Here is a 13184-nt window from a genome sequence, read left to right as displayed (position 1 = left end):
CTAACAGAAGAACAGTTCTGTAACAGCCCCAGCCACGTAACACACAGTAACACAGTAACTACCCCTCCCTTGTATCAGAAGATTCTCATGGTACCTTAAGTTTGGATTGAAATTTTACAGCGTCACGATAGTTGTACAAAAATATGAAATTAAAATGTAGAACATGTTGATTCTATTTAAAACGGAACATCAGCAGTTATTCCTAATTCTGCTAATATTTAAAATGGTTATCATAAGTTGTATATTATAATAATGTAATGATGATAGTTTGTTGTTTTGATTTTTGAGATGGTTTTAGGTGAACCACTAAATTTTATAATAGTTTATTGCACACAATATTATAATAATTTCTGTTTCCATTTTTCTCATATTTTGGTATCTCACATAACAAGCTAATATTAATCCTGCTGTTTCTTTAGGTAGAGTCTGCGATCTTATGAAGAGCTTTTTACCATGACTGGTTTTTTTATTCCAAACAATGGAATAGACATTTTTGTAAGCAAGGAAAAAGGCTCTTTTCAGCCAGCTCATCAGCAGTGTGCAGCAACAGATGGGGGATGAGAGTGCTGCTTTACTTCAGCTGGAGAAAACTCCAGTGACCCTGCTTGTTCTTTCTGACAGTTTAAAGAGACATTAAATTAAAGAAATGAAACGTTAAAAAAAGTGGATCAGTTTTTAAACCCTAACTTGTTAAAACCTCGATCTGCATTGATATCTGTATCTGATCCATACCATCAGTCTTTTAAATCATCAGAAAACATGAAACCTTTCAGGTTTGAAATGAAGAGATTTTTGAGTAACAATCATACCAGCTTTATAATGAAACATTAAAGTTGAATATTAATAATGCTGCAAATCCATGAAATAATCAGCAGATTATACCTGGAGGAAGTTTGAGATTCTTTCTTTAACGTCTTTAGTTCTTTTTCCATCTTAATTTATCTGATCTTAGGAATCAGGAAGCTATTGTAAAATCCTGATTGTTTGGGCAGAAAACATTCATCTCTAACTGAACTGTAAACTCGTCTTCTCTATAAGTTGCACAAATTATGCAACCGATCTATTTACTGTTTAGTACTAAAACAGGTCCAAATTAGGTTCTGTTCATAAGGAATGGGTGGTAAGGGCTTAAAGAATATCATATGATATGTTGTGGTATTTATTGCGATGAGGGTTAAAAAAAATGTCACTAAAACAAATAGTTCTCTAAAAATACATCCATAATCAAATAAGCTAATTCCCAACAGCAGGTACATTCAGTAGTGCAGCATTTCATCACAGTGAATTGGAGAATATTCTGATATGGAAATTCAACAGCAGTGAAAGAAAAGGTTCAAACAGCAGAGGAAACACTGAAACCAGGGCCAGATCTTATTAAGACAAGATTTTCCAACATTAAAGATAATTGCTCTGTTTCTATGATTTCCTTTGTCAACTCCTGTAGACTGTGAAGACTGTAAAAGTGTACGTTAAATCCTCGGTTACTGGGGCGTGTACATGCAGACGTGTGGCAGACGGCTCATTTTACCCCTGGATGATTGGCCATGAAGTGGCTAAAACTGCACAGGTAGCAGGGCAGCACAGTACATCGCAGTTTTACTGTGCAATGGTGCTGCATTACTATGTTGTTTTCATGATGCTTGTTGTTTCAAGCTGCAAAACGTGTTTTTGTGGGGAGTTGAGATGTTCGGGTAAAAACCATCAGGTTCGTTTCTTTCTCTTCCAAAACAGCAGCTGCAGCCAGATGCAACGTCTTTAAGTTGTCAGAGTATTCTCTGTCTGGGGTTAGGGATGAGTACCTTTCACATTTGAACCGACACGGTACCGATACCCGGTGCCTGGGAGTCCTATCGGTGCTCAACGGTACCAGTTTTTGGTACTTTTGTGTGTGTTTATGTGGCAATAAATGTTAATTTGTTTAATAATCTCAAAATGTATCCAAATCACATACGTACCTGTCTCTGTTTGTTGCAACCCTGGGAATGAGACTTCAGCCTCTGGCGTCTCCATCTTTCAGCTCTCATGAGTTAAATATCTAAAGCATGTCGCAAACCGGCGTGTGGGTCACATAACGTAAAGCAGCGTCATGTCGCAAAACCACAAGACGGAGCTTCTTTGCGAAAAACGTATTTTTTATTCTTGTTTATCACTTATATAAACTGAGTGTATGCAAAGTGACAACACTAATACATTTGTCGTAGCCTACTTTATGAAATATTTGCTTGAATAATTGATAATTATGTTAGAAACGATAGAAGAGAAGTAGCACAATAGACACTTTTCTATCGTCCCCACGATATGTATTTTCTTATCGCCCAGCACTAACTGTAACGGTAGAAATGAGCAGAGCAGTCTGTTGCTTAGTTGATCATTTTTAGTAAATCTGATATTTGTGCAGAAGTTGCAGTTCCAGCACGCAGTCATGCAGATTGGACAAACATCAGTGTCATGTTGTGGCATTGCTTTAACTTGGTGTGGGTTATGAGCTGCTTTCTTGCGGGTGCAGTTTGTGGGGAGTCAGAACTGAGAAAAAAGCTGTTCTCCACATTTACAGGATCTGCTGTGATATCAGCAGCTGTGTCAGATGTCCGTGTTTTGATCAGTATAGTTTTTCAGATGACCTCCTGAAGATGGCTGCTAACATCTGGGGGGACAAAGAAAGTAGCGGCCTAAATGTAGCTTTTCACATTCATTGTGAATCTTTAAAACATTTCAATGATATTTACCTTTTCTAAAGGGATTACATTAATATAGATCAAATTTAGTTTTTATCATATCACTGAGAGGTTGGGACCATCCATGAACCAGAGGACATGGGAAATATTACGAGCTTTAGGCCCAAAGATCTTTGAATTTTCATATAACAGCTGCATCATTTTCAGGTTATCTATAAATAAAGTTTATTGAACCAGTTTGAGTCCATTGCACAGACTGCCTTTAGTTTAACATAAAGTTTAGACTGTTTTCTTACCTGAAACACATCGCCAGTGAATAAACGTCTTATTTACATGCTGATGTCTCAGAGTTTCTGCTCTTCTGCACAAAAAGGTTAAAACTGTTTGATTTTTTTTTTTAGGTACGGGTAGTTTGCAGTGAACATGGCCAACTTTTTAACTTTACTCTCCTTAATAACAAATTTGATATGAAATACATCTGCTTTAAATCATAATCACGTGCATTTCTCTTATAAATAGTATTTTCACAAAGTCAGAGCCCCTCCGGATGAATAAATATCCGTTTTATCGGACTGGTTCTGGACTGCCTGGCTGGTTCTGGCTCATCTTTGCGTTTAGAGAAACATCAGACCTCATCATGTCTCACATGCAGTTTCTGTGAAATCCAGGCTAACAGAACCAAAGTTAACCTGCTGGAGAACAATTATATCGGGTTTAATTCTTGATGGCCATAGATTTGTTTTAGCTCTTAAGAAGCCATTAAAGTTCTGAAACTTAACCGCCTGTTTGCTTGTGAAAATTCAGGCTACAAACATACTGGGTGGACCACTGTTGCAATGGTGCTCCAGTCTTGTTTTGGAGAAGAATTGGCTCATAAATTACTGCTTAAACTTACACAGAAGGAAGACAAAGGTGTGGAAAAGGCGGGAGGGAGGAGGATGTTTTGGTTCGGGCCTCGTCTAGACAATAAGACTGACTCACTGTTGAACTGTTCATGTGTTTAACCAGGGTTAGGGGTTGTGTCATGTTATTATTTTTAACCATTTTCCAGGCAGGCACTCGCATAACCATCAAACGTTTATTGAAGTCCAACCTGTTCTGTACGATTTTTGTCTTGTTTACAGTGATATTATAAAGATACATTAGCTATATATTGTATATTGTGCAACCCTGCTTTAATCTCTGTCTGTCACTAAACCTGCTGGATTTAAAATTGTTGGCATATTTTTAAAAACTCAGGTTTAAGGTAGGGTCAATGTTCTTTACAACAGGGGTGCCAAAGTCCAGTCCTGGAGAGCCACCATCCTGCAACCTTTAGATGCATCTCCTCTCCAACACACCTGAGCTAAATGAATGGCTCCTCAGCAGGCCTCTGCAGAGCTGAATGACTGGATCCTGATTCAGGTGTTTAAAAGTTGCAGGATAGGAGCTCCCGAGGTCTTGACCTGGGCACCCCTGGTTTAGAACATACACGCAGAGACGGCGGCTTCTGGAAGGTTATCTAGCTGTGCTTTCTACAGACACAAGATGCTAAAACCACTTTAAACTGTCAACTTTACATCAAATTGTCTTTGTTTTAAAACATGAGGGAAAACTTTATGTAAATTGGCTGCTCTCTTATAGGTTGGGCGATTGGATGAATTTACCGACAATAAATCAACGAGTGGCTGACCCCTTCAATAGTCGGTGTTTTGGTTTTTTTGGCCTACAGGTTAAGGGCAAAACATAGTCGGGCGTAGCCAACTTGACTCCACGGACATCTGCTGGACTTGTCGACACAAAGCTCGGTCGTGGTGTGACACAATAAACTGCTCAGCGGGAAAAAGAACAGTTTTATAAGTGACAGACTGCTCTGAGCAGCCGGTTGTGAGTTCGCACAGCATCGCGGCCCCTCTGTGCCACACTGACAGGTGTATTGCCCTTCTTCGTCCCTAGTCTGGTTTAATGACCTTTAACATGACCTTCTTTTTGTTTTTCCAAAGCTACACAACAAACTAGCTCTGCCTCCCCTCCGATGATGCCATGGCAGAAAGCGTGGGAAATGTAGGAATTTGAAGCCACACCCTCTGCGTACAGTGTGCGTAGCGCCATCACTGCTCACAGTACGCCCGACAATGTTCTGCCCTTACGTTTTTTAATACGTCCGCACAAACGGTACACCGCCTTAGTTACATCCTACGGTTTACCACTTTCATCCGGTTTAAAGCCAAATTAATCCAATATAGGCAACTTTTTTTTGCCAACTACTTCCTCCATTTTTGGACATTCGTGTTTTAAATTGGAAAATAGGTCCGTTTATGTAAACATTGATCGGCCCACAAAAATGGCCAAATGTCACCTTTGTTGAACTGATGAATAACGGTTTGAAAAGTGTTGCATATCGGCCAACCTTACTCTGTCATACGTAATTCACAGCAGAATGTAGTTTTGATTGAGCCAAGCTTAATGTTTTTTTACATTATACAGAAAAAGAAAAGATGTTTAAACACTTTGTCTCCATGATGCCTAAACAGCTTTTAATTCTACCGTTCTGGAAGGTTTGAATCCGGAAACGACTGTTTTAGGAATGAAATGAAACTTGTTTTTTTTCCCGAGGCCCATTCATATCTGTGGAATGACACACTAACACACTGGCTGTGTATCAAAGGTCACCAGCTTTACAGCCATGCCATTCTCTTTCTGCTTTGTATGCAAACACAATCGGAGCCCGTGTCACAGACAGGCACCGATTGTTGGGCAGGATTATCAGCGCTTCGCACACAGCTTCAGCAGGACAGGGAAAATCAGGTGCCCCCCACCTTTCTGGAATAGAGTTGTCCCATTACTTCCTAAAATGAGGCTGCTGGTTCTGTTAGCTGTGAGAAGAGAGTGAGGTGCAAAGCTATAAGAGATGCAAATAACAAGAAATTTCACAATTAGGGTTGTCATAAAGATCAAAATATCAATATAAAAACTGCACTTCTTTCCTCCCTGAGCTGCTGCTAACAAGGCTAACACAAAAGCGTTATTCCGAGGTACTTTCCCTATGCAATGAACCAACGGGAAAAAGGAAATGCTGAACGATGCTACATGCTAGCTGTGGTAAAGCTACAAGCTAACGCTACGAGCTCTCGCTGGGAGACTGATGATGGAGAGCAACTTCAATAGGTCAGTAAAGCTCCTGGAGGACTTAAGCTAATGATATCTGTTTAAATATTAGCTTCACGGACACGGACGGCCCAATGACGGTGTTCTGTTGATCTGAGCTCCCCTGTTGAGAAGCGCTTCCCAGGTGCAGAGTTCGAACCACACAAAGCTCCAGTCTTATTATTATTATTATTTCAAATTTTATTATCAAACATCAAGTTGACAAGAACGCAGAAAGGATACAACCTAAGTGTACTATAAATACAAAATACCAGCGGTTTCACACAAACCATCACACAAAATTAACAAAGTATATAAAAATATTTAAAGAGATATGTTTTAAGGCTTTTTTAAATTCTTTCTGGGCATTATTATAAAATATTAGGCTTTATATACAAAAGTTATTATTTGTCCCTAAGTTGTAACATTTATTTGTGTCAACAGCAAATTTACAGGCAATTGGAAACACATAGTGGCTCACTAAAGAGAAGCCATTATAATAAAATAAAATTACATGAATGACTCATTGGTACACACTAACATAAAGAATATTAACACTTTAACTGTGATCTTGTCTACTGTTTTGCTAACAGGGAAGTGACACTGTAATTATATATTTCTCTAAATGAGGGCTGAATTGTTCCTTACTTAATGGTTTCACCCTAAGAAAGATAAAATATTGTCATATTGTGTCTATATGTCTTTTCTCCTAACTAGAAAGAAGCGTTTACCTTCAAAAAATGTTGTTGCGGTATCGAAAATGGTATCCAGTATTTTTCTCAGGAACCGGAATCAAGTTTTACATTTTAGTACGCTGACAGCCTTAGTCACAATGGAGAATGAGCTTCAGAAACCAAGGCTTACAGACTGATGTTAGTTAAATAACCATATTTTTAAATGAATGCAACCTCTATGAACTGTAGTACAGTTTTAAAAAGCTTTCCATTCAGCAGAAATACTGCATTAAAATAATAACCGATAGGCTCCGTCGCTGCACTATTGCTAAAGTAGAATAAAATAATGCCACACAATCCTTACATTCACTCATATTCTCACCCATATTTAACGATGTTCTCATGGAAGCACGGCTTGAAAGAACTGTTCAAACATTTATGGTAATAATCTCAACAACGCTGTTTTTTGGGGGGTTTACGCTAAATTTGACCAGTTATTCATTTTCTGAGATTTTTCTCACACTTATAATCCACAGACTAATGATAAACTACGCAGTATCTACCCATCGCCATCTAACAGTGATTTTATACTAATGTTATTTTGTAGACCTGAGGGCTGTGTTGCAACCTCATGTAAACTCTTCTACTCTTGGTCACATCAGTGTTTCTTCATCTCCCCTTTGACCCCTGCCAGCTTCATCTGCCCACACATAACAGCTGATATTTGTTGAAATCTAACTTGTTTTTCTCTCCATCTGCTCCCTCTGAAGCTTACTTGGTGACAGAGAGACTTCTCCCTGAGGAGCCAAGAAGCAGACGGCTCATGACTTCTGACCAGGACACGAAAGTTGTAGCTGAACCACAGGTGCAGCAAGTACAAGAGGCAAAAGAGAACTCTCATTTGGTGAGTTTCATGTTCTTCCCCAGGTTGTACAAGCTCCATAGAGGACTGCATGCATTGTTGAGTGCTTTAAGGCTACGTTCACACAGCAGATCTTGTTGCTCATTTAGGATTTTTTATTTAATTTCTTTGCTGAAATCCATTTTTTTTTGCGTGGTGGTTCATGTTGCTGTTTAACTGCGTCCGCCATTAGGCTATAGTCTGAACGGTTCACGACCCCAAAGTGACCTGCATGTGCAGAGGGAGACTGTAGACGTCACACAGCAGCTCACTGTTTATGGAGGTCATAATGGATGTCGGCATCTTTGTGTTATTGTTAGCTGCCAATAATCTGACCACATCATAACAAGAAGAAGAAAGCTAAGGAAACAAATGGAGCACAACTATTAACAATGGCCATTAGTGGAGCAGTGACTGCTACTTCTGTAGAGAAGTCTGTGTGGATGCTAGTCGGAGCCAGGAAAATTCAACATGACCGTTCAGACTGGGGACGCGTTGAAAACCATCGGATATTTATCTGATTCAGTACCACGTATGGATGTGGCACAGTTTGGATTATTTTGGAGTTGAAAAGATCAGAATAGGGCCATGAAAAAGTCAGAAATGGTCTCGTTTGCCTTCTGTAGTCTTGGATATTTGCTGATTCTGTTTTGGTTTGCAGCAACATGAACAAAGGGGAATGACTTGTGTCGTGCCTGACAGTTCAAACTGTTGCTTTTATCTTCTAAAACTACATGTGGAGGTAAAACTAGAGCTGTGTTTAAATACGTTTCAGTTCACGCATCTCCAGCCTGACAGTAGGAAGGTGTACAGCAGTCCAGGTAGCTCCTGTTATGGTGGAAAATTATGTGGCAGGAATAGTTTTTTTCCACATGGTTTTCAGCTATTTATGTGCTTTAAACCGTTGCTGATTTCACACACTGATTGTGCATCATGAAGAAATTCTTGGTTAATAACAAGGAGGCAGCTCCTGTAACTAAAAAAAACATGACCTGCTTTTATTCCTCTGGTTTCACAAGGCTGTTGCTCCACTTTTCATCCTGGTTCTGGAGCTGTTGTTACTTGTTGAGCTGTGCAGGCTGAGAGGAAAACCACGTGGTGCGTCTTAAACTGGAGCAGAAGTTTGGTTTGAAATCGTTTTTATAGATCCTGACTGAAGGACGGATAAAAACGGAGACGGACTGAAGCTCGTAGGATGTTTCTTTAAATTGTTTTGTTTGTAGCTGTTTCTGTGTGAACACTGAGGTTTTAAAGCTGTTCTAATTCATTAGGTTGTTTATATACTCAGGTATTTGATACATCATATTGTGATTTTTGCTCTGAATTTTCATTTATACTTTACAGAAAATAAAATATCATACTAACAGAAAACCACACAAAAAGTAATATGTTTGAGTTTATTTTTGTATTTTAATATTTAGCCAACAGTCCAAAACAAACTGCAAGAAAAAAGCAGATTAGCCGTTCTGAATGGAGCATTTTTGCCTTTTAACCAACAGCATGCTTTCTTTTATTTTTGAATTTTTACAAAGTTTGCAAACATTGACTAAACAGCCATTTTGTTTGAGCTTTTGTTGGATTGTACGAAGGCATTAAAGAAGTGGACTAAACGAGAGTTTGAAGCAATGTTATTTTATTGTTTCATTTCAAACCTGACCGACAACAACTAATTAGCCAAATAAATATAAAATATGCAGCGGTAAGGTTCCAGACGCACTGCTAGATGTTTAGTTTTAACACAGGAGTACATTCCAACTAGGGCTGCCTGATATCACAGGGACAGATAACGGCTAACAACAGTTTACACTTTCTCGTTAAGTCCCAGCTGATATTTGGACCTTCTTGGTGTGAGCAGCAGTGTTACAGCGCTTTCAGGCCAAACCTTTGGAAAGCTTTTTACCGGGTTCTGGACCAGATCACGCCGGTGTGAACCCTGAAACGGACCAGAGCACGTACCCTGGCACGGTTATAACTGCTGGTCTTGGCAGGGTTTATCTGGACCCTGGAGCGGTTTGCTGGCAGGTGAATGCTTGCCTTTCCCAGCGTACCGTACCATGTGACGCTGCTCTTGCGTCTTGTTTGAGTTGAAGAAGAAGAAAAACAGAGTAAGAGCGTGAGTCCGAAGACGAAAGAGTTTGAAAAATGTCTCTCATGGGGCTATGTGGAGTGGTGAAGAGGAGCAGGCACACAACTACATATGAAGACCAAAGTAGCAACAGAAACCATAATGAGACTTTCTTCTTCGTGCTTTTTTTCTCATCAATCAGAGCAACACTGCCCCCGAAACAATCCGTTGGAACTGCATGTTGTTGTTGTTGGGTCCGGTCTAAAACTCTGTGTGAAAGCAAACGGCACCAACTGAAGGGATGGATTTTCTCACTTTTACCGATCCCTGAACCGGTCCCTGGACCGGACCAGCAGTCTGAATGCTAGCTTAAACATGCATCTACTGCTGCATCCAAAGCAAGACGGACATTTGACCGAAAATGGCTGGAGGCTTGTGGATTTGTGCGCAGAGAGCAACAGTGTTTGAACTTGGCCAAAATAACATGACTTTTAAAATAGCTTTGGGATTAATAAAGTATTTTTAAATTTGAATTTAGAATTTTTTAATATCCAGTTTTTAGTCATTTCATTTTTTATATCTGCAGTTTAAAAACCATGTTTTAAAATATCAGTTTTATCATCAAAATTCAGTTTCTAATTCATTGCCTAAAAATACATATTTTTATATAAAAAAATGAAGTGAAAGGTGTAGAAATCAGAGCAAAAATGTACATTTTACATATCTCTAGTTTAGAACACACATATAAAATAAATTTTTTTTAAATTAAAAATTTAAATTTTATTTTAATAAAAAGGCAAATGAGGAAAAAAAAAACACTTTATTGAACAAATTAAAGCGGATCTTGGATTAGATCTTTTAAATCACCAGATTATCCTCCAGATTCTCTCTGGTCTGCCATAAACTCATAATGAAGCTGATAATGTGCTAAAATGTATAGCCAGATGTATAATCACTTCCATATTAACTTTGCATCCTTCCTAATACGAGGCAGCAGTAGAGTGTAGTTGGAAGCTGTCAGTGAAACGGTGTCTGTGTGGAAAGCAGACCATCACATCTGATTTGGCTCCATTGAGGTTGATGGCTCAGTGTTGTTGAGAAACTCCCAACAGTTTCAAGAAGAAACTTAATGTGAGCCTGTTGCAGTCAACCTCTCAACCAAGAAGTGCATCATAATTGGAAAGTCTATTTTGAGTTTTTACAGAAATCTCACTCATAAATTAGTAGAATATTGAGACATTTTGTCCTGTTAATACATCATGTGAAATCACCTAAACCCTGCTGGGTGTGTCTGGAACAGTTGAAGGGCACCGTAGGTGTTGATCATCAGATACGTCCAGGCCTATGTGCACTCAGCCTGTTATTATTTCAGAAACCATTCTTAGAAAGGGTTGGACCGGGACCTGCGCTCCGTCTGAGCCGGTAGTTTATCTCTCTGATCCAACAAGGCGTTGCTGCAGTCATCAGTCACTTCTTCACTTTGTTCGCAGATCTTGAGGAAACGGCAGCATTTAACAAATGACTCTGGGTTTCTCGGCTAGAAACACTCTTCATGATTCATGCTACTGTTAGCTGCCTCTGTAATGTGATCTGCTGCCAGGCTGTTTTGTTTTGGAGAGGATTGGTTTAAATTGTAAAACGGGTTAAACATGGACAGTAAATTCTGACCCATCTTCTCCTTTGTTTCTCTCCACCTCCTGAGTAAAATAATGGTGATATTTGGAATAAACTGAGGTGACTCTCTGTACATCTTGGCAGTCATGGTTCAAAGAGAAAGAAATGATATGGGATTCAAATCTGAAGCCGTGTCAAAGTTCATGAGATCGATGCTCGAGCAAACAACGAACGACGCGTCGGCTGATGCTTGTATTTAATGCAGATGATTTTTGTTCTACGGTCATTTTTAATAAATTACAATATGTGTTCTGATGAGGCTCGTTGTCAGATTAAAAGTACAATTTAAAATGATAATTTAGCAGGTATTACACATACTTTTTATTAATCCCAGATTTCTGTATTTAATTGTTTTTTCTGATGTAGTATTCTTATATTAAATGATGTTTTCATTCACTGGAAGCAGAAAATCATAATTAATCTGTGTCATTAATCTAAATCATGTGTTTCACTGAGTGAACTGAGTTACTGAAATAAATGAACTTTTCAACAATATTCTGATTTATTGCGTGTGTCTGTAGAACAGGGGTGTCCAAACGTTTGGGCAAGCGGGCCAAATTTCCCAAGTTAAAGGAAGTAGTTACAGGCCACAATCTTTCCCTTATTTTTTTATTTTTTTTATTTTTTATTTATTTTGTGACTTATTTATTTTTGACTTGTTTCGCAATAAATTAAACATGCAATATTTTAATAAAACAAAAAACAGTCAAATTTCCATAGGAAAAGGATCAGTAGATCATTGTAGATCGGAAACATTAAAAGCGTGTGACAGGTTTGCTTTTATTCTCATCAACCAGAAAGGGTTATGTTAATTTCAGAGAGAGGGTTGGAATGACCAGAGGTTTCTCCTGCCTTATGGAGCGTAACACAGTGCTGCTCCTCCCCCACACGTTGCTGTCTTGAAACAAGTTCAGTCATGATGTGGGAACTCGAGAAGTGTTGTGCTGACTGAATAAATAACCCGGTAATGCAGACATGTTGGACTCCCAGTGTTATTCTCTAAGAACAGAATGATAAAGATGTATATTTTGCACAATAAATGCCTGAAAACTGCAACTATTAAATGAGGAGCTCTTCTTTGTTTTTACCAAAGTCAGTTTCTCAAAATACAGAAATAAATACAATAGAAAAGATTAGAGGTAATGATTAATATAACTTCAGCCGCAGTAGGAATAAATTATATTTTGTTTAAAGTGAAATCATAACATCCTCTTATACATTTATGTTGTATTTCTTTGTGTTGATACAGCACTACCATGAAACTGCGGTATTTTTACTTCATGTTATACCGGGAGAATCTCTCACCGGTCAGCCTATCCTCTGGAGTGGGTTATTTATAACTGAAATTACTAGAGAACATTAATGTGTTTTAATCTGCTCTGTAGCAGGTTAGGTTTTCAGAGATCAGCACTCCGGAAGTATCTGCCTCTCAACCAATCAAAACCCAGAGAAAATAAAAAAGAAAATGTGTATGTGTTATTTATCTGTTCTTGTATGGTTTTTTCTTTAACTATTGTATTTAAATGGACTGAGGTATATCAACAACCTTTCCTTCTGTGGTTCCCAGAAAATGAGCTCAGACATTTATAATATCTCCACCTGCATATTTAGATCACAGCACAATTAAAAGCACTGTCGTGATTTCCCCTAAAAGATGCAGAATTAAAGCCTTTTTTTTATTAAACTGGATCGTAGCGGATTATATTAGAATTGATCTGAATTTGGACTCGATCAGATCTGTTTTATAAACTACCTTGACATCATTTTTGTTGTGAGTTGATGTGAAATGAACTGTAAATGCCAACACTGGCAGGACATTAATTAAATAAAAATACAGAATGTTTCATGAATTAAAAGTCACATTTGTTTAACCAGGCTTTGGGATTGGTTCCCTGATTAAAGCTTCAACTGTTTATCATGAAAGCTCACATCTAAAGTCAGAAAATCTGATTTACCCAATTTATCTGGTTAATTTTGATGGAGGATCACATTGAAGCAAGCACACTGCCACCCTGCAGTTATTGTTTGTGTTCATGTGAAAGATGATTAAAGGCTAATCATGTGCTCAT

At 38.4% G+C, this 13184-nt stretch overlaps 1 protein-coding gene across 2 annotated transcripts in view; it reads left to right on the top strand.

Moving 5' to 3' along the window:
• Nucleotides 1–13184, top strand: part of larp4b (La ribonucleoprotein 4B) — a 43756-nt gene that overhangs the window by 2050 nt on the left and 28522 nt on the right. For both annotated transcript variants that reach the window (XM_047368262.1, XM_047368263.1), the window contains exon 2: nucleotides 7246–7379. In XM_047368262.1, coding sequence (XP_047224218.1) covers nucleotides 7299–7379 — 81 coding nt within the window. In that variant the 5' untranslated portion in view covers nucleotides 7246–7298. The remainder of the gene's footprint in view (nucleotides 1–7245; nucleotides 7380–13184) is intronic.

Source organism: Girardinichthys multiradiatus, chromosome 6 (genome assembly GCF_021462225.1).
Source record: "Girardinichthys multiradiatus isolate DD_20200921_A chromosome 6, DD_fGirMul_XY1, whole genome shotgun sequence".
Lineage (NCBI taxonomy): Eukaryota > Metazoa > Chordata > Actinopteri > Cyprinodontiformes > Goodeidae > Girardinichthys > Girardinichthys multiradiatus.
The sequence above is the reverse complement of the archived record's forward strand: the minus strand, read 5'-3'. Positions and strand labels throughout refer to the sequence as shown.